Source organism: Scophthalmus maximus, chromosome 14 (assembly GCF_022379125.1).
Source record: "Scophthalmus maximus strain ysfricsl-2021 chromosome 14, ASM2237912v1, whole genome shotgun sequence".
NCBI lineage: Eukaryota > Metazoa > Chordata > Actinopteri > Pleuronectiformes > Scophthalmidae > Scophthalmus > Scophthalmus maximus.
Genome location: NC_061528.1, coordinates 4,932,501 through 4,954,643, shown reverse-complemented (window position 1 = coordinate 4,954,643; position 22,143 = coordinate 4,932,501). Strand labels below are relative to the sequence as shown.

The window sequence follows — 22,143 nt, the reverse complement described above, 5'->3', positions numbered from 1 at the left end:
ACAGCTTACCTCGCCGATACCTGAAACAATAATGTCCGTACTAATGCAGCTCTTTGCGTGTGTTTTTAGTTTTTGGTCTGAAAGTCTTCGCAGCATAATTTTTTTCTCTTTGTCAAACAAGAAAACTTTAAATTGTTTGACTCAAGACTACAAAGATCTGTTTTCTGCAGCTGGGTCCACAGTGTTGACTGTGGAATTGATTGAAAGATTTTTGTTTTCATGTGTTATCAGCGATAACGCAGCTCAGCTCTTTGCTATGAGGGCTGTGAAGTTCCAGGCTGAGTTTGAGCTACTTGATGCCGTTTAAAACCCAAGCGAATGGTGCATTCGTCACAATCTGCCTCAGTCCAACACATTTCCCTCCTTCATCAACAGAAAGCCCGTGTCCACATGCTAACGCTGCAGACAGGCTCACGGCCACCAGCCACTGGACACATTAGTCTGGTGTGTGTTCTGTCTGAGGGTCACTGACAGGGCAGCCGTGGTTAGCAGCTAAAGCTGCATGTCAGACCCAGTTGGACATGGCTGGATTCACAAGGGGTCACTTACTACCAGTCTAGTAGACATCAGGCAATTATTGAGGCAGGGCCTTTTGGCAACGAGCTGATGAGGGAATTGATAGATGTAGAGGAGACCCTTCTCAACCTCACAACCACTGGTCCATTTCACATCCAAAGGTGACAAAGCTTGAAATGTTACCATCTTAAGTACTTGTTGCTGTATAAAGAATGCAATGTCGGTCGTACCTGTGTGGGTCCTCTGATGTGCCTTCAGATGGGAGCTCTTGGTGTAAACCTTCCTGCAGCCATTAAACTGGCACCGGTGGACTCTCTTCTTGTTCTCTGGTACATCGCCTCCCAGACTTCCTCCTCCTCCCTGCTCGCCGTCACTGAGGGTCCCTCCTCTGCTCGGCGGGGACGGAAGCGCTCGCGCTGCCACCAGCTTGGCGGCCCCCAACCCCACCTTCTTTGCCACAAATTTGAGCATTAAGGTACCGTCTGCCGTCGCAGTCAGTGTTTGTGTGGGTTTGACGAGGTGGCGGCCGAGCTCTGGTGATGACGGCGGCGTTAGGGATGTGACAGCAGCGCTAAGCTGCGCAGCGCTGACCCCTCCAAGGACCTGCTCCTTTGTTGTGAGGGTTTCGCTCCCTGCGTCCGCTTGGGTCTTGCTGGGGTTGGGCACGTGGAGGATCTTGGCCGGGACCTTGGGGAGGGTCACAAGTAGTGGAGGCGGGCTGGGCTGGTCGGATAGGGTGGGGAGAAGGGGGTCCATCAGGTCCTCATCACTGTCACCACCCTGCAGGAATGCCGGTGTTAAGAGACAATCCAGCTCCTCGTCAAAGAGCTCTGAGAGTCGCTTGGGCTCCGTCTGTAGGTATCGCTCCAACTCTAGACATGTCTGCAAGACAAGGACACACACACAGACCCAGAGTCAGACATAAATAATACTACACATCCATCATTTCCGCATTTCTTACAACTCCAGTCACACACACACTCACACCTCTTTACATGCCGGATACTGAGTCTGTGAAAAGTTAAACTGGACTTAAGTTAAGTTTGTATAATTCAAGTGTTTCATATGCTAAAGGATCAATCGCTCCAAAGCAGAGCCCTTTCCACTGAAACGGGGATTTGTGAAATTTTATAAAATGGGGTCAGAACCTCTCTGCTCACCAAACAAAGGTGTTAAATCCCAACTAAAACCATGGACAGGAGAGGTCGCTTGGTAGTACCGTCCAAAGCAACCGATACGACTGTGCGATCTACCACCTCTGTTGCTAAGGTCTCGCTACGACTAAGCAACTAAAACTACTTGGTAAAGCTTCGGGAAAGACCTTTGTCAAAAGTCAGTAAGAAGCTAACGTTGACTATTTTTAGGGATTGGGACAAGTAATGCGATATCCCATCATGTCACACAACCATCCACCCTGAAGGGTTTGGTGGCAGTCTGAAAATGTCCTGCGACTGTCACGGGGAGATCAGTCATTATTTGTACGAGGGCGGTTGTCAGGAAAGTGTAGGTTGGTTGAACTATTTGAAGGAGTGAGTGAGGAGGGTCTTCCGTCTTACAATGTCTTTTGACATCGGTATATATATTCCTGGCATTTTCCTCAGACTGCAGACTTTCGAGAGACCCCGTTTGTTGGTCTATTTAAATTCCAGCGCACACACTGCAGGCGATTCCTCTGCAGTTGTTGACCATGTCACCTGGCACGCGGCACACACGACAGTCCAGAGAGAGGAGGGATTTAGTCTGTGACTGATTGCCGCTGCCTGGCCCCAGCTCTCTGGAGCCCTGAACTGTGGAAGCCTCTCCTGTTCCGCCTCTGCTCACCCAAATCAACCAGCCGTGGAAGTTATATCACAAGATAGAGGAAGGAAGGAAGGAAGGTGAGCGAGGTGATGAGGGGAATGTCAAACAAAGAAACAAAGGAGAAGGAAGCGAGATAAGGAGAGAGAAACGCGGGGGGAAATAAGCAAGGGGTTTCCATAACTGTTGATTCAATCTTTATCCACAGATAACGGAGACATCTGTGACTTTTTTTCAACAACGATACAGTTCCACATGTTGGCAGCAGTACAGCCGCAGCAAAGTTGCTGGTCTGCTCGCCTTCATTGCCTCGGCCAAAGGTTCCTGTCACATTATCTCACAGGATTTGAGCCGGCTATACACAGCCATACCGACTAACAACTGCACTTTTGAGGTCCACATGAGAATGTTACACTGATCCTGCTCCTGCTTTGATCTCCCCCATCCTCAAATAAGACTTGTGTAGCCACTATAGAAGACCACGATCTAAAGTTAGAACAGTTTAATATGTCATTTTAACCATAAAACAAGTCGTAGTCAGTGTTATTCAAATGCTGTGCGAGTTTAGATGGTTTAACATAGCAAACAGATGCAAACAAGATGTTTGAATTCAGTCAGGTAGTGAAGAGTTAAGCTGTTCAAACATGTGCAAAACAACGCGTTCATTATTAATCCAAGAAGTAACATGTTTATGTTTTATGAAGTATGACTACTTGTGCAATGACAGCACTGACCACTGGTTTACACAGCAGGTTTGAATTTAATGACAATAATGATAATTGACTTGTTTCTCTAAAATAAATACCAGTCGGGCACCGGGTCTCTGAGTTAGTCTGCTTGTTTGTGTTCCCGTAGTTAAGACTATTTTAGCTACGGAAACAAAGACACCATCTCTAAACTTCAATGATGCTTCAAGTAGAAAATGTCTACAACAGTGATAAAAGAAGATCTAAAGAACTGAACACCGCAGTGGGTTCAATATGCGGCTCAATCAGACGAACAGGATGGAGGCTCCATCGCTCAGTCACAACACGGAGCAGCTTCTCTTATTACCGATACGACAAAATGACTGAATACTATGAAGTTTCCTTCTCAATCACAACACTGCAAAACCTCAAATCAGCAGGAAAATGCAAAACCAGTCCGATGGCACATTGAAGCTGCTGACACTGAGATTTTTTTTTCCTGAAAACAGAGGAGCAGATGATTCTTTGTGGTGGGTAGTGTGTTTTTTTTCTCCCCCCACCCTTTGAGATATCAAACTTTTAAGAGCAACGGTGATTCTTCGACCACATGATCGGACAAATGAAAGAATAAAACCAGACAATTCGAATCGCCAGGACTTCATGATTATCTGCACAAAATCGAATTTGGTTTTATCACAAGGAAAATTCTCTGCGAGTAAAGATCTTAGAAATCAATCAGAATCCGTACATCCGATACTGAAATAAACAAGTCCCGTGTTCATAACGCTTGTGATTGTGTGTTTTTTGTCTGTTTCTGTCAGGTGAGTCCACAGCTGTACCCGTCGGTCCATTCAGCTCTTTCTTCGACCCGGCCGCGGCCCTGTCCTGCAGCCTACCGCCTCTATTTCTGGCCGAAGGCCTTTGGCAGCCGAAGCCGCTCACCCTGATCCCTCGGCTCCCTCCACCTCGGTCATCGGAGCAAATTACCGCCACTGCACAAAAGTTTTTTTTTCTTCTTTCTTTTCCCTTAGCGGCAGCTCATTGACTCGGTCCATTCAGACACGCCAGCGCCGCAGCTTAGCTCTGCTCCGTCTCAGTGACGAGACACACCAAACCAACACATTTGCTCTGAATATATCTGTTGAGTGGCGATAAGCTGAACTTCCCTCTCCCCTTTCTTGGGCCTTTAAAAGAATGCCCTTTTCCTGACGATGCTTATTTGCATATGAATATAAATCAAAGATATTGCTTGGGGGGGGGGGGGGGGTTACAATGCTTCATAAGGAATCTTACAAAAAGAAAAAAGATAAGCAACAAAGATGACGCCCAGCAGCAGCAGACGTCTCTTGCCAAGCTGATGCTGCTGCTGTGAGTAAAAACCTTGTGGTTTCGTCTTCCTGTGTCCAGATTGTTGCGATGACTCCTGAGCAGTTGTATTCCTTTCAGTAATGGCTGTGTAACATAATATCTAGTTAGCTATGCCAAAGGCCGCCATCACATCTCTCTTTAAATTAGATCAGTCACCCCGCTAATGCATCTGGAAGCCAATACTGGAGATTACGAAAACAGCCCGCAGGTTTTTCGTGCGATGGGACGTCAGCGGCGTTGTTTCGGGACAGCAGTGCTGCGCGGTTTGGAAAGTTCAGAGCGAGGAGCTACATCACTCGACGATTAGTCGCGGCGACGGGCGGACTCCATCTGCTCGGAATCATCCAAGGAAATATTGACATGAAATGATTCCTTAATGGTCTAAAACACAATAGACAGAACATGCGCTTGTTTACGGTTTTTGATCTTCGAATGTTGGGTCTGTGTTGAATTCTGTGGTTCTCAATTACGATGAGTTTCATTATTTCTTTTCTTAATCACACATAGCAACAATACTTTGGCTTGATGCTGCATTAATATCCTTGTTTTCATGAGGCAGATACTGTGTATCTGGCAACACACAATTCAACAGAGCCTGGAGGGAGACTTGCCCTCACCTTGTCCGTCTTTCAAGGGAACAAACATTACCTCCTCTGGCTCATTAATGCTGTTGGAGATTATGTTTTTAATCGTGAAATATTGGGCCTGTTGCTGCAGAAGACAAGGAGATTATTTCTAGAAATGCTTTCCAAAAAGACTAAATACAAGATTGTCTTTTTCTCCTCCACAAAACAATTCTTCTCCTCATCCTTTCCGGTGCGTTGTGGAATTATATCACCACGAGCATCAGATGTCTTTGATACAGTGAATACAGTCTCCGCTAGTCGTTTCTTAAGGCGTACTGTACCATTGTTTGCACTTGGAGTAGAAATCAAAAATAGAAAGGTCTGCGTGTCTCCTGGCGGGGGCTGGACTGATGCTGAGGATTGTGGGCGGGGAGGACAGAGGGTAGAGAGAGCCCGGGGCGGCGGAAAAAAGCAGCGATCGGCAATCAAACCCACGGCCGGCAGTGAACGCACCGTCTCTGACATCACACGACCTTCTCCTTCGTCTGTTTTCTCCCACAGACCATGAATATCAGGTAACAATGACATGTCGGGCCTGCAGCGTGTGTGTGTGTGTGTGTGTGTTTGGCATGTATCTGCGTGTGTGTGTATGTGTGTGTGTGTGTGTGTGTGTGTGTGGTGTCAGTGGCTGCTGGCTTACATCTCAGACTGATAGCATGTGTAGGGCTCACCTCCTGTCCCCCTGCTCAGTCCCACACCATATGGAGAAAGGTCACTTCGGATAACACACACACACACACACACACACACACACACACACACACACACACACACACACACACACACACACACACACACACACACACACACACACACACAAAGAGAGAGAAAGAGAGAGAGAGAGAGAGAGAGAGAGAGAGAGAGAGAGAGAGAGAGAGAGTGGAGCCAAGAGAAACATTTTTCATTTTTCCCCATAGAAACTGTTCTGCGACTGTTTGAGCAATTGCACACTTGGATTGACATCAAATCTTTTCAGTTGAATCATCGCATCGCCAGTACAAACAATGAGCTGAAGTAAATCTGATTCAGTGGCGAAAAGTCAAAGGTACAAGACCCCGAACAAAATGACTTCAGGACTATTTTAGTTTTTTCAAATATTAATATTCAGTGGGAGAAACATACAACCAAGAAAACACGGGGCAAGATGTCAACGTTTAACTGGATATCAATGATCCATAGAGACTCAGACACTCTACGGGTATTTCCAACGATTTGATTAATTAACAGTATCAGAGGTCAAGGTCAAACAAGGTCAAGAGCAAATGCAAGGTCCATGGAGATGAAAGTCTCAGCCCTGGTTGAACATATCGCACTTCATTGGAAAAACTCTGAATGTCTTTGAAGCAGGTCTCCATTTTGTTTACTTCACCAACTGTATTTGTGTGTGATCAGGTTGTGGATTACAGTATTTTCACGCGAGCAGGTTTCTTTCATGAAAACAATGTAAAAGCTCCACCTTGTCCTCCAGCATCCCTTGTTCCCTCAATGAACGTTCCAATTTCATTTTTACCCCTTCATGTTTTGAGCATTTGAGAGAATATCTCGTCTAAAATGTCCTGTGAGTGTGTGTGTGTGTGTGTGTGTGTGTGTGTGTGTGTGTGTGTGTGTGTGTGTGTGTGTGTGTGTGTGTGTTCTCAGCCCTCTGTGGTCCATCAATAATGAATGCAGAGAGCAGAGGGCTCGGGATGGAAGCGCTAAGAGCTTTTGACAGACAAAGGATCGTCGAGGACAAAGCTACGCAAACAGATTGGAGTGGATTCAGCGGGAGATGCTCCGTCTGTGTTTACACACTCCAGAGTTATGGGAATATTCCCAACATAAGGACAATGGGTGAAATCAAGCCATTTGCACCGTTCCGTAAAGCGACTCTCTCCTGTAATGATCTGCTTCACGCGTGACTGAACGACATCGGACACATCGACAGCTGTTACGAGATTTTAGATTCTACAAAACCTGGAAACATGTGGTCAAGAAGTGATTCAGTCGGATATGTACTGACCAACGTCATCAACGGTCGAATCTAGGTTCCGTAAAGATGAAGAAGGCTTTTGCAACGTCTTGACCCGGAATGGTTTCATTGTCATGTCCAGAACTATCGCGCTTTTTTTTCCCCCAACAGAAATCAGGAGCAATGTTGAATTGACATGGTACCTGTCTCATCCGGGCAGACCAAAGTAAACATTACACATTATTTTCATTTTGCTAACTGCAATCATAAAGGCAGGTAGCATTAAGGGGATGACCGGGAACCAAACCCCGACCACCTGTGCCAAAGTCAGCGGTGTAACCCACTGAGCCATACCAGCGTACACATGTACACGTGCTAACAGTCAAATAAGACTTCAGAAAAATGTGATGAACAAAATATCCTTCCAAAAGCAGGGCCGGAGGCAGGAGCCAATCACAGGGCCGATATAAGCTGTTTTCAAACAGGAACTCCGGAAACTGTCCGGAAAATTGGGTCCAGACATGTTCCCAGACCCAAATTTACATGTGACGGAAGCAGGAGATCGTCTGAATCAGACGCATGCACAGCTGCAGGGGACATTTTGGATCATTGAGGCGAGGGGACTGGGTACAACATCCACTTTCGGTAAAGTCTCAAGTCAGCAACATGGAAACAAACAGCAATTCGCCGTCACATTCTCACCTGCAGGAAATGTACAGGCAAGACCTCGGTTGAACTGGGATTCGAACCCAGAACCTCCGTGCTGCGAGGCAACAGACATCCACTGTACAGTTATTACCTACTGAGCTTCATGACAATGAAAACGCGGAGGTCGCATTAAAACTGCGTACACTCCCACACAAAAGGTCTATAAATAGAGACGACTCTGCCAAAAGTGACTTGCAACAATATTAGCTCGCCTGCAATAGCGTCAATCACTTTAAAAATAAACCTTTGCTCGTGTTTTTGTTTTTTTTCTTGAGCTTCTTTCGTGCTCTGAAGATGAAGACATCTGTACAACAACACTTCGACAGACAGAAGCAGCAGCAGCAGCTCAGCCAGTCGGGGAATAAACCGTGTCAGGTACAAAGGCGGTTTTTATTTCAAAGATCAGGATTTTGTCTCTCGAAGCTGCTTCATGATCTGAATAGTGATCCTGTAAAAATCAGAACAGGTCAGTGTGGGGGAACGGGTGCTCATGTCTGGCGAGTTCAGCAATAGCCCCGCTGGATCTTGCTTTTATGTTTTATGCTCATCAATTTTAAATGCTGAAATCCATGTTGACATCAACAACAGCCCCTGCTGCGGGTTCGGTGACATGGACGGAGAACGAGAGCTCGTCTCGAACAAATCCCCAGCTGTGGAAACCCGCCGATGTAATACGTCCACTGATTTATGAAACAACGTGCAGCGTGGACAGTCAGATGATGATTTACTGATTGCTCATGTTTTCTCTTGTTCAAAACCTCCGGGAAGTCTGACGGGTCCACGTGGCAACCCACCGTGACGTCACCCATTGGTTTGTGAACTTCTGTTTTTAAGCCTCGAGTTTTGCATTTGGACCGGCGCCATCTTGTTTTATTTGGGAGCAGACGTAGGAGCGGGGGCTTGGGTCTGACAGAGAGCTAGTCCACTGCACGCCCACCCACACCTGTAGCCATGCACCGATATGATGATACTGGCTGTCAATCACACGTCACCTTCCAATGGGACCATCATTTTTCCTGTTAGAACCCTCCTGAACTCCTCCTATTACTGACGTTATAAATCAAGTGAGAAGTAGAGTCATTTTCTCATAGACCTCTACAGAAACTGAATTCTTTTTTCGCAACTAAAGTGTCGCCCTCTGCTGGTCATTCCAGAGAATGCAGGTTCCCCCGGCATTGGCTTAATTTTTTCCGTTACCTGGTGACTCTACGTCCAATTTGGTGTTAAGTGTCCGTTAACCATCTTCAACACACATCGCAATCCTCAAAAACACAATGGACATGAACAGAGACGGCCAAAAGTTCATGAGCGTCCGACAGAAACCTGAAAGCTCCACATTGTGAGGGACTGGTGGGTCCGTTGCCCCGCCCACTGCTGCGGTGAGGCCTCCTCGCGGGGATCTTCTCCTCTCCCTCCTCGAGCTCTCAATCCTTTCAGGTTGTCCCCGTCTCTCGTTATCTGCGCCTGGTTTTTTTTCTCGCTCCGCGTTTGCACAGCTCCTGGCTCCGGATCGCGTTGCTCTCGTCGCTCTCTCGTACAAACAGGTCCTAATTAAAGTGCTCTGGCTCTCCGTAAACTGCTCTTTGAAGCTCTGCCTCTTGATGGATCTCCCCCTCTCCACACAGCGAGCTCTGATGGCTAATTAACCACTCGAAAGGAACGGCAAAAAGAGGCTCTTTATTCAGCTAATTCGCTGATGCTGCTGTGTGCACGGCGGATGCGTGTGTGTGTGTGTGTTTTGTGTTTGTAAGTGTGAGAAGAGCATAATGACTTTTAACTGATGTGTGTGAATATATAATGCCTCCAATGCTCGAGAGAGCGCGTGTACATTATCAGACGGGCGCCACTGGCGGTGGGGGCTGCTTCTTTCATGCCTGAGCCGGCATCGGCGCTGCGGAGTGAGCGCGGGCTTTGTTCGACACTGAAGTGCAGTTTGTGCGCCGCCTGTGAAGAAGCCCGAGCCGCTCGAGCCGCTGCCGCTGCCGCAGCGTCTCTCCGCCGCGCGCGGAGTCACAGTCACTTCACAGGCCGCACATCCTGCAGATCGGATCAGACACGGATGCAGTAAAAAAAACCCTGTTTTTTTCTTCTCATCCGTGTGGCGTCGAACTCGCCAAAATCATTTGATACTCACAATTTTGGAAGTGGATTCTGTAAATTATACACGTTTAAAGGCATGAAAGAAAATCTACTCGCATGCAAAGAAAACCCCTTTAGCGTCGCAGCTTCTGGAAAGAAACATGTAAATGATAAAACTTTGATAAGCTTATCGGTATCTGAGCATTTTGTAATCTTGATACAGGAAGTCACTCTTCTATGTAACAATTAAAATCTGTCTTCATACTTTCAAAACCAGTCTATCCATCATCAGTTGTCAGGATGGCCGAGCGGTCTAAGGCGCTAGACTCAAGGTGACAAACCTTCCTCTCATGGGACTTCTGGTCTCCACATGGAGGCGTGGGTTCAAATCCCACTTCTGACAGTAGTTTTTCCTACAATTCCCCCGTGGATCAATAAGGTATTTCTGATTTCTGTTCTCTGTAAGAAACAATTGAAAGGTCACACGGATTAATAATGATATTATGGCTCAAACAGTTAAGTCTGCCTCTAATGTTTTTTATCGTGAGAAGAACTATTGAAGAAGAGAAGAACTCGTATTAAACGCAGGAAGTGTGGACAATTTTCTCAACTTTTTCTTTGATGAAGTAAAATAAGTGAATGTGTGAAGGCTCGTGGCAGCACCTTACAAAAATATGAACACTAGGCAAATGAGTCCATCACCTTTGGAAGAGGGGAAGAGCTTTTCAACTAGAAGTTTCAACAGTTAATGAGTTTGTGTTAAGTATGTGGACACCTGGTCCTTCCAGCTCCAGGTACAGTATGTGATTGTGGAACGACATTGTTGCTCAATATAGCCGATTTCGATTTCTCTTCGTTGGAAGTGAAGGGCCCAATCTATGAAAATGTGCCTAGCCCAAAAGCACACAAGAGTGTCTACATACTTTTGGACAGCTGTCCTTTTGGAGACACCCGTGTCCTACACGCCGCACTGGGCCCAGGGCAAACTGCAACATCCGTGATCTTTACCCATATTGATATTTGTTCCACCGCATCCATCTGTGTTTCTGAAAAGGAGTCGCTGAGGTGCAGGAATCTGAAATGTCACATCCCGACCAATAATCCAATAGCACCGCAGCTGTAGACGTCAGGGATCACGAGAACTGGTCCAAAAAAGAGTCTCGCAGAGTCTTGGATGATCCGAGTTTGAATATCACCAAAACAACATTATAAGAAATGGAACTGAGTCACTAGTTTTCTCTGCTCTTGTTTCTACTTTGATTGTTCATTATAGATTTGTCTCCTTCTATATTTATCTTTTAACTGATTACCATCCTTGTGAACCAGCTTCTTAGTTAAAAACAAAGAAACACACTGATGAAGAGTTCAGGGAACTGGTGGACTGAGCTCATCTTAACCAAACTGCAGACTAAAGCTCAAGTCTTTTAAAAGTTCAGCTTTGACGCATCAAGCGTTTGAAGTTGTTTTGTCTTTATCTGCAGAAGGATTCAGACTCTATTCACATGCAAAGAAAATCCCTTCAGCGTCACAGCTTCTGGAGAGAAACATGTAAATGATAAAACCTCGATAGGCTTATGTTCGGAATCTGAGCATGTCGTCATGTGCTGCCTTCAATTCGAACCGGTGAGGTTGTACTTTTGACACAGGAAGTGGAGCGACACCATACGCATGGCAGTCAACACTATGTGACAATTAAAAACTATCTTGTCCGTATTCAGGTTTCTAAAATCAGTCTGTCCATCATCAGTTGTCAGGATGGCCGAGCGGTCTAAGGCGCCAGACTCAAGGTGACAAACCTTCCTCTCATGGGACTTCTGGTCTCCACATGGAGGCGTGGGTTCAAATCCCACTTCTGACAATGGTTTTGCCGCAATTCTCCCGTGGATCAAGACATTATTTCTGATTCTGATTTCTGTTCACACAATAATGATAATATGACTCAAACAGTTAAATATCTGATTTGTGGGAAATGTATTTCCGCTACCTTGTCTCAATCATTACAGTTCATCGCTTGTCACATGTGATAATTGCGGTGATTGGTGCAATTAAAGTAAAGATCCCATCCGATAATCTGACAAATGATAATTGTCTCGGTGATATCTGAAGCCGACGAAACAATACGTTTCCTCTGATGAAGACAAAAATGAAAAAGATCAAATTTCACGACACCATCAAATTCATAGACACTATTAAATAACAACCAAGGGCAAAATATGGCCCAGGTTTGCCGCACGCACACACGCACACACGCACACACACACACACACACACGCACACACATGAAACAAGCAGTCAGTGTGTTACGAATCACGCAGCAGGGACAAAGAAGCTGACACAACACAACGCTGCCGCGGTGACGGGGCTGACGGTGTGTCTGCAGCCGAGCACCTGGGAGCAGTCTGTGCAGGTTTCCCCCGCGCCGACCCGCCTCTAATTGAAAAAAGCAGCACGAGAAATGAAAGTCCTGTGAGGTGTGATGTGAAAAGCAGGGGGCGGCTCCGTGCATAAGAGCGGTCAATGGAGACGGGACCCCGGCGACGGAGCGAGAGCAGACGTGTCATCGGAGAGAAGGTACGAGTCTGGCGCTCAGTGTGCAACGAACTGAACATTCAAGACAATGAGTTATATCAAAAGTAAAGTGACCAGCGCCCCGGAGAAATGTTCACACCACAGTCTCATTCATTTATTCTGTAATTGGATCAGTTCTGATTTAAACCGTAATAGACAGCAGCTCATTTTACACTCACAAATTGTGTAAGTAGTGGAAAAAATACTTCTTTTTTTTTTCATTAATGGTTCTGGGAGTCGCATTTGCACCAGTATCTGAATTTACACGAATTAAACTTTAAACTACATTAAACTGATCAAATTAATAAATCTCTCTGAGGCTCTTCATGTGTATTCAATGAGCCTGATCTTGGATCTTGGAGATGTGAAGCAGGATACATGGGGAGGGAAGCTGAACATGCTAACTAAACTAGCCACGGCTAGTCTAATGAAACGACTGCTGAGACTATTTCGACAACTGAGAGCCAATTAGAAAACAGGAGGGCGAGAGACAAAGGACTGAAGGGGAGAGAGAGCGAGAGAGAGAGTCCCGAGGAGTGAGTGAGTTCAGACTCCTGAGCTTTTATTGCTCATGTTGGCGCTTACACACACACACACACACACACACACGCGCACACACACACACACGCGCACACACACACACAGAGCGCGTCACCTCCGACCTCCAGCCTCAGCCAATGAAATTTTAATCAACAGTCTCTGATGGGGGAGAGCACTCAGACTCTCCTGCTGTGTAACTGCTCTCTCTCTCTCCATCTTCTCTGTATTCTCTCCGTTTCCGTGCCTTTGAGCAGCCCCCTCTCCTCCTCCTCCTCCCTCTCACCTCTATAATCATCTCCTCCTCCTCCTCCTCCTCCTCTTTTCTCCTCATCGCACACGTGTCACTTCCTCCTCATTCACAAAGCAAAGGTCACCTGCTCCTCTTCCTCCTGTTCTCTCCCTCTATTTCATCCTCTCCAGTTTGTTTCTCCTCCTCCTCCTCCTCCTCTCCATCTCCTCTTATCTCATCCTGCCGTTTTTCCTACTGAAACATCTGAAGAGTCTCATTATTCCGCCAAGAACGTGGCGTTTCACTCCCAGACGAGAGAGTGATTTACAGTAATTTCACTCCGGTTGCAGGTTTTTTCCGTCTCCGCAGCCGTCTGGCCGCGCTGCGAACACGATCGCTACTATTACGTTCAAATGAAAGGGAAATGAATACAAGATGAATATAAGATGAAAGAGGAAAGGAAATCCAAAACTTGAATTAAAGTCAAAGAACCAAAATCAATGCTCCACACTCCACGGATTATGAAAAAAGATTGTAATGTATAAGCTCCATTTCTGTTTTATATATATATTTATATATAATTGTCAATTTAATTGTCTGATCAGAGGTCGGGTCTGTTCTAAGGAGAGAGGGGCTGATTGTGAATCGATGAGAGTTGCGTTGATGAGTCCCAGCCTCCGCTGCTACAGTGCGCTGTCTGCATTTTTATTCAAAATATATGAATATTGAATTTGACGCATGTCCACACTGCACCAAATTCAGCAACACACCTGCCAGGTTGCGAGTAGATCGGACGAACCGCCTTTGAGACACAGACAGATAATTCCTCACATCATAGTGTGATGATATAAACAATTATCAAACGTCATCATCAGACCTACTGTAGAAAAGCCAACTTAATGCTGAGCTTATTGAACTGTGCTCATCCGTCACACAAAGCTCCTGTGCCCAGCGTCCTGACACGATCCCACGTGTGAAGCAAAGTCACTGAACGTCAACATTAAAGTCCCTTGTCCTGAAATGACTGGCTTCAACGGCGGCGGAGCAGAAGTGACAAGCTGAAATAAAAAAAATACAAGACTAAAACCACCAGATGTGAGCTGGATACATTTTATACGAATTGTACAAATGTCTCCTCTGTCAGACGGATGATTAAAAACCTCCGGCTGACGAGTCACAGAATACGTCTGCGTGGTTCTTTCCACTCATTTGCTCTTCCTCACTTTCTCCTCTTCCGACTAAACCGTCGCGCACACGCACACGCGCACACACACACACACACACACACACACACACACACACACACACACACACACACACACACACACACACACACACACACTCCATCTTAACTGTCCACGGTTATTAAATACATGGACATAAAATTAATTAACAGCTTAATTACTTATACACACACACACATGCGTACACACACAGCTCTATAAGGACAAGGAAGGTACGGCCTTTTAATTTGAGGAATAATTTAATATTACTTAACCAGGCTTGTGGCCCTTCTCTCTCTCCCCCCCCCTCCCTCTCTCTCTCTCTTGTCCTTTCACACTGTGTGTGTGTGTGTGTGTGTGTGTGTGTGTGTGTGTGTGTGGGTGTGTCCAAGCTATTTCATTAATTGGCTGAGATGGAGGGATTTAAATCTGTGGCAGAATCATCTGTTCCTCTGTCTGTTGTGCTTTCTGTTAATGAAGCTACTCTCTCTGTCTCTCTCTCTCTGTCTGTGTGTGTGTATGTCTGTATCTCTCTGTCTGTCTCTCCCTCTCTCTCTGTCTGTGTGTGTGTATGTCTGTATCTCTCTGTCTGTCTCTGTCTGTATCTCTCTCTTTCTCTCTCTCTCTCTCTGTCTGCAGGTCATTTGTCATGTCGGACGGCCTGTCCTCCACCATGAGGCATTTGTCTAGGCTAGAAAAATGATGGGCTTGCTGTCCACACATCACATCCAGACAGTACGTGCGCGCACGCGCGCACACACACGCATACACACACAGACACACACACACACACACAGACACACACACACACACACACAGACACACACACGCGCGCACAGCGTCCAACCTTTGAGTGAGGCTGTCAATCTCGTGCCTCTTGTACATTGATGTTTCACCATTACCTGTAATTTTCATGTATCAATTAGAGTCCGGTTTTACGATATTAAAAAAGGGTAAATTGCAATGTTTTGGCAATTATTGAAAAAAAAAAAAGGAATTGGGACGCAGCTGCATATGGTCTCTCAAAGACTGCAGGATATAGTGCCCGGCTGTTCTTGTTCATGCTTTCTTCTGATTTGTCCTTTGCCGAAAATACGGTATGTTCTCATGATTTGACTGTGCAGACACTGTTACGGTAATGACACGATATTTTATTGCGATACAATGAAATCCCCCCCCGCTAACTGACTGCTTATTTATAGTCTAATGTCTTCGCTGCATCTCGTCGCAGTTTTCTGCTACGACGGCTCGATTTCCCCCACGGGGATCATTAACGCTCGGCCTTATTTAACTTGAGACCAAAACGTCACGAATAAATCTGTCGAGTGTTTTTTTTTTCTTCTCGTGTTATCATAGTTTTTTTGGTTTTTTTATCAGGCAAAGTATATCTGAGATACTCGAGGTCCTGAATGTTTTTTTTGTTTTTTTTTACTTTGAGTGGTTTGTTCACTTCCATGCACACCGGAGCGCGAGAGCCCTCGGAATAATAATACAAAAAAAAAAAAAAATCAACGTTACAACACTCTTGACTTTAGCGGAAAACCATTGACTCTGAAACTTAAGAGAGAGTAAATGTGAGAGGTAAAGAGACACTTTGCACCGAGTGGCTTGATGAAAGCCGGTAGTTGCCCTGATATACGCGAGCAGAGGCGACATAATGAAATGTAACGCAACAGGCTCCGCCCCCTGGCGTTGGTTCGCAATTCACAAACTCACAAATGCGACACATGCAACGTCGCCATCTACAGGTGAACAAAAATAGCATATTATCACACTGTGGGGCTCATTGAGTCATTGGGGCAACTTGGTGAAACTTGGTTAAACCATTTCATTGAACTCTCTCCTTTTCTGAATGTGTCCAGAGAAGGAGAGGAGAGAAACCGCAAAACCCAATTCATCCGTGCTTTCAGCGAAACTAAAAATATCCTCCACTGACTTTATGTTGCGAGAACCCTCTGAGGGATCTACGGTGGTGCAACAGGGAGAGAGAGAGAGAGAGCGGAGGGTTGAGTGTTTCTGTGTGTGAGAAACAGTATATACAGTAGATGGCTCGGATGATCTCGGCTTTGATCACTTCCTGTGATGAAAACTACCTGCTTAACATCATCACGGCTTAATGTGGAGAAAGAACTGGAAATGCCACTGACGATTGGACGGAGGAGGCCAAAGCTTTGGTTACGAAGCTCAACAAGGACACACCAAGACAAACGTCAATATCGCCACAAATCGCTCAAATCCAAACGTCGACACCCGACAGACGCCACGGTTCGTTACGAGACGCCACAGCTGAAGGGACACGCGCGAGTTCTCTCAAGTGTTGTGAGGCGCGTCTGCTGATCGAATCGATGAATAATGTTTTAGTCACGTGCTGAAGTCTGAACACTCGCTTTCGTGAAGATCTGGAGTCAAGCTGGTTCCAAAAGCAAGACTGTCTGACCAAAAGGTTCACACGTTTCAATCGTGATTGGTGATTTTCTTGTGGAGGCGTCAGGATAACTTTCCAAAATTGGGGTTTTATTTCGACCCCCAAAAAATCGGACGAAATGAAAACGAAGCTAAACGGACTTAAAGCTGGGCCCATTAAAACTACAGCTAGGGAAACTTGACAACAACTCAAACAACTGACCTGACAAATCTTCTTCTTCTTCTTGTTTCACTGGCGATTTGCATCCACGTGGAGCATCATCATCATCATCATCATCATCATCATCATCATCATCATCGTCATCGCCATCGTCATCGTCGTCGCCGCCGCCAACTGACTGAATCAATTACTTCCTACATCCTGGAGATTAATCCTGTGTTTCGTAGATGGATTACTACGTGTTTCTAAAACAGACTTCCCCGGACTTATTTGAACTGACAAATGAGGCGAGGGGGAGACCACTGTTGACACAACAGGGGGGAAATAACATGGACAACCACTCAAACCCCGACACAGAGAGACCCCATCCACCCCCCCATGCTGACGCAGCCCTTGGTCTGGTCCAATCACTGGGGCCGCTGTATTCAAGTCGACTCCGCCCTCAGCCACAGGTTTGGCCCAAACCAGGAAGTAGGACGGATGCAACAAACAAAGGTAAGATGTTTTATTTCCATCTCAACTGTGTGGCTGTGGATGTAAGAGCGCAAGCATATGATGCAGGAGGTCCTATCTGCCCATAAATCAAGAAGGCAACATCGTGTTTTGTTCTAGTTCATTTAACGACAAGAAAAAAAAGCAATGTAGTCTGGTCAAATGAAGGTTGGACCATGAATTTGTTTGTGAGCGGACAAAGACATCTTCCTCCAAAGGGTCTCGGTGTTCTTGTCTTCTCGAGCACAAGATTAAGGTTCAATTCATGTTCAACGGGAATACCCAGATATTTTCCTTCTAGGTTTAATAATTAACTCCTCGGTTTGGCTCGTGTTGACGTTCAGGTGGCCGGTTCTTCATCTCTGCAGGTCTGACCCTGTGTCGTCTTTTTCACACCAGACCCCCCACCCCCCAAAGGGACATTCGGCCGCGCCCGCAGTCGGCTGTGTAAAAAGGTAATAAAGAAGGTGACGCGACTGTTCCGCGGGGAGCTCCTGCTTTCATAAAAGTAATGTCAAACTTTATTATTCAGTCTGACACGCCGACGTCTGGAGGATTCCCCCGGTGACTATTTGAATTGTTATTAGTCACTGTCCAGTCAGTCAGTCAGCCCCTTCCAGCCGACTCGTGTACGTGACAGATATTATTATATATGTTTGATTGACAGCGTGGTTATTGTGTAGGTCTGAAAAAGTCTACGCGTCGATCACAGTGACACAAAGGAGTGTTGGTCAAGACAATATCGATGAAAACGGGCATAACCCCGTCTGGAGCTAATAAGCTCATATCACACACGCAAACACACTGTCAGACTGGGGAGGACACACACACACACACACTCACACACACACACACTCACGCACTAACCTCTTCTATCAGGCCCTTTTCTCTCTCTTCCTAATTGACCATGAAAGTACCCCATAAATCGAGTTACTGCATTGTGCCTGTCTAGTCATATAAAAGTGCTTTAATGGTTTTGCTAGGAGCTCTGTTGGGAACATTAGGCAGAACTCTCCACATTCATTAGCCCATTAACCTGTTTCAATATTGATACTGTCTCATTTGTCTGCGCCGGCTGTCTGTCAGGGCCAAGACACTGTGGGGCCGGGGTCTCTGAAAACCGGCCCCTCCGGCCCCTCCGCTCCGGTTCCGGTTCGAGCGGTGCCGTGTCCGCCTCGTGCAGACAGATGTGACATTGTTGTTTTGGGAGAAAGTCTCCAAGAGGGATATTTGGCACGGCGCAAGATGGACACCGGGCGTCCTCTGGTTTACGTTTTTAACAGAGTTTGATATCAAAAACCTTTTTGGTTTTTTGACGAACGCCAAATAAATCCATCCATGCACAGAAAGAAAGAATATATAGAGAAACGTTACCCCCGAGGAAAACAATCTGGAATGAGCACTAACATCTTTCACTTTGTATTAAAATGAGCAGCAGTCAGGACTGACAGATTTACGTCTGTAACAATCAGAGACATATCGTTGGTTTTTCAAATCCGTAGTGTGATACTCTTTATCCCAGTGGGACGACTGTTCACAGACCGACACAGATCGAGTCCTCTTGTGTCTCCTTGTATGTATTCTATATGAATATTAATACATACACTGTCTATGCTATATTTATATTTATATATGTATAAAGATAATAATAGTTTCAAAGGGAAGTTGTCATTGTTACGGTTGCGTCCCCACGTCCGATAAACAAACACAAAAAAACACAAACGCAGCACACAAAAAAAAATAGAAGCGATTTCTGTATCCACCAGCGTTGCCGAGCAGCGCTGCACTGAACCCAGTGAACCCGCTGAGGTAGAGCATTGTGTTAATGCTGAGATATTAGACTGCATTCCTTCCTACGAGAACACACACACACACACCGAGCAAGACAGAGTCACAGTCACACACACACACACACACACACACATCATATATCTCTCATCCCAAAATCCACTTGGGGGTTTCTGGCTTTATTTCGGTGTGTATAAAAGACGTAACGCAGACTGTGCACGGCAGCTGGTCCGATCATGATAAGTATGCAAATTTGACATGTGATTACTTTTTACACTTTGTGCTTTGTGGAGTGAGCTGAGTTTTACTTAAGTATCAGCTGCTGTCAGCAGGTAGCGGCGCTTTGAAACCTGCGGAGGAAAAAAAAAATGCTGATATTACCGCTGCATTTTCTACAGCCGGTGACAGCATGACAAACCATCTATAACTGAGTGTGTGTGTGTGTGTGTGTGTGTGTGTGTGTGTGTGTGTGTGTGTGTGTGTGTGTGAGAGAGAGAAAGGGAGAGTGTGTGTGTGTGTGTGTGTGTGTGTGTGTGTGTGTGTGTGTGTGTGCGTGCGTGTGTGTGTGTGTGAGAGAGAGAAAGGGAGAGTGTGTGTGTGTGTGTGTGTGTGTGTGTGCGTGTGTGTGTGTGTGTGTGTGTCTGAGAGAGAGAAAGGGAGAGTGTGTGTGTGTGTGTGTGTGTGTGTGTGTGTGTGTGTGTGTGCGTGTGTGCGTGTGCGTGTGTGTGTGTGATGAAGTAAAAGCCTGTTTAAGGTCAGTCAAGCTGTGTTGAGCATGGCCTTTACCGTCCCGTCTCCCCGTGGAGGCTCCTGGAGGGCGAACCCTGCGTTGCGTGACCAAGTTCACGGACATTTTTTTTTTTTTTATGTCGTGTTGCGTGTCACGGTTAGAAAAAAAAAAGGGGGAGAAAAAAAGGGAGCCTCAGGCTCTGCCACCTGAGTCCTGCAGACGCTGTCAGAGGGTCAGAAGCAGTGCGACATGTAACAAAGCCCAACACTTCAACCCGAATGCTCTGCCCGTGCGTATATATAGAACCACTGCCGCTCCCCGGAGCCAGTATATTGCGACTCTGTGGACGCCAGGTCCAGGTGCATCACCTGTGTGTGCGCCTCTGGTGGCATTTTGGACTGGAGCCAGAGTTTGTCCGAGGGCTCCACGTGTGTGCCGCGAGAACCGGGGAACTTTTCTACCAGCAAAAGGCGCTGCCTTGAAAAAACCCACTAAGGGGCTGTAAAGAATGGCCTAATGGTGTGAGTGCAGTGCGATAAACGGCATCTGTGTCACGAAATTCTGCGATGGAACGTGCCACTGAGATGACGACAGATGGTCGTGATCAAAACCTCGGGGAGAGTAAAGTGATGGCATCACAAAACAGGGGATCTCTTCCTGAAATATACTGTATATATGTATATACTTATACCTGCAGGGTTAGGTACATAGTGCCACACTATTTTCCAATATTCATGGATAGTTACCTGGTACCGGTCCTGCGGAATTGCGAGCACTAATTCATTACAGCAAGTTCATTATACGTATCTGGCACAAAGAAATGCAGGATTGAGTCACGGCGACGTTCAACTGACCTTCCATAGATAAGTAACGTTGCTGCAATTTTCTCCAGTGGCCAAATTTTCACAGTGGACATAACACCATCATACACCGGTCAGTTTAAAACACGCAGGCTCTTCGATCCGCAGTCGGACACGTCGTCCACATACTGTACGTCAGTCGATAAGTACCCCGAGGGCAGAAACACACTTATTCAATCCTTGTTTTTGTTTCCCCGTCGCGGCGGCAAATTCTAATTTCCCGACCCCCGCGCGGGCAAAGGCGAGGGAGCTCATTAGCTCACCCGGGAGTTATTTGTTGAACTGTCGCTCATCGCCCGTTTCTCATTCCGCTTAAATGAGGTTATTGTTGATGACGATCGTTTGGTTTTTTGAAACGCCCGCTACGCCCCGAACAACAAGCCTGATTTTTATCACCCACACATCCGTCTGAACGCAGGCAGACGCGGCAAGCTGTTAAATGAGGGTCCTGCATGATGATGGTGTATATATCATATATATATATATGTCAGCACGGTGTGTGTGTGTGTGTGTGTGTGTGTGTAAGGATGGACTGTGTACTACAGCACACATGCTGACTTTTGCCCCCTGATGCATTCTTGGCATATTGCTGACAGCTTGCAGTCTGAAGAATACATCCATTAGATAACTGTGTGTGTGTGTGTGTGTGTGTGTGTGTGTGTGTGTGTGTGTGTGGTTGTGTGTGTGTCAGCAGTTGGCTCGTCCAATGTGTACCAACAACTCCTCATCGCTCACGGGAGTGTCAGTAGATTCCATGTGTGCACAGGTCACAGCACAAAACACTTTTTTGTGATCATACATTTTTATGGAGAGCAGATGGAGGTGATTAAATTTAATAAAGACCGCAGACACATGCATTTAAATGACAATAACACATCTGTTTACCTTTAACCACAGACCCGGACCATACGGTGTGTGTTATGGATGTTTGCCGTGGGGACGATTTGAAAAAAAAATGGAGGTTTTTCGAGTTGTGGAAGTGAGACGGTGTGTGTCTGCTGGCTGCTTTGTACCGTGCAACAGGAAAGAGGAAGTACAAATAACGGTACATGATGATATCGTCCCTGAGAGCAAAGGTCATCTGCTCCCACACTACTTGATTTCCCTCCCAAGTTAAAGATGAGTTTACCACTCTGTCACGTGATTTACAGTGATCGAAATACTCCGACCGCCGCCGTGACGTGGAAGACGACGCGAGGTGCGTTCAGCGTACAAGTGTGCTTTCACCAAGATAACCGCTCTGTTTGCCAAACAGGTCACAGACGCGGTCAGACTTTCTTTCTGTTGCTTTTAAATCAGCCGACTGCTGATACGGTGATAATTTATGACTCTGAAAAGTTTTTTTTTTTTACAGCGGCGGCTACTTTGTCCTCCAACTAGAATTGTGAGGAGAATTATGGA

General features: G+C 46.1%; 1 protein-coding gene and 2 non-coding genes across 3 annotated transcripts in view; 2 read left to right on the top strand and 1 right to left on the bottom strand.

Moving 5' to 3' along the window:
• Positions 1-22,143, bottom strand: part of klf7b (Kruppel-like factor 7b) — a 53,378-nt gene that overhangs the window by 15,706 nt on the left and 15,529 nt on the right. Inside the window, exon 2 of the mRNA XM_035603856.2 lies at positions 747-1,398. Coding sequence (XP_035459749.1) covers positions 747-1,398 — 652 coding nt within the window. The remainder of the gene's footprint in view (positions 1-746; positions 1,399-22,143) is intronic.
• On the top strand, positions 10,023-10,131 carry trnal-caa. The gene is made up of 2 exons: positions 10,023-10,060; positions 10,086-10,131. It is a non-coding gene; the product is annotated as a tRNA-Leu (tRNA).
• trnal-caa lies at positions 11,478-11,586 on the top strand. The gene is made up of 2 exons: positions 11,478-11,515; positions 11,541-11,586. It is a non-coding gene; the product is annotated as a tRNA-Leu (tRNA).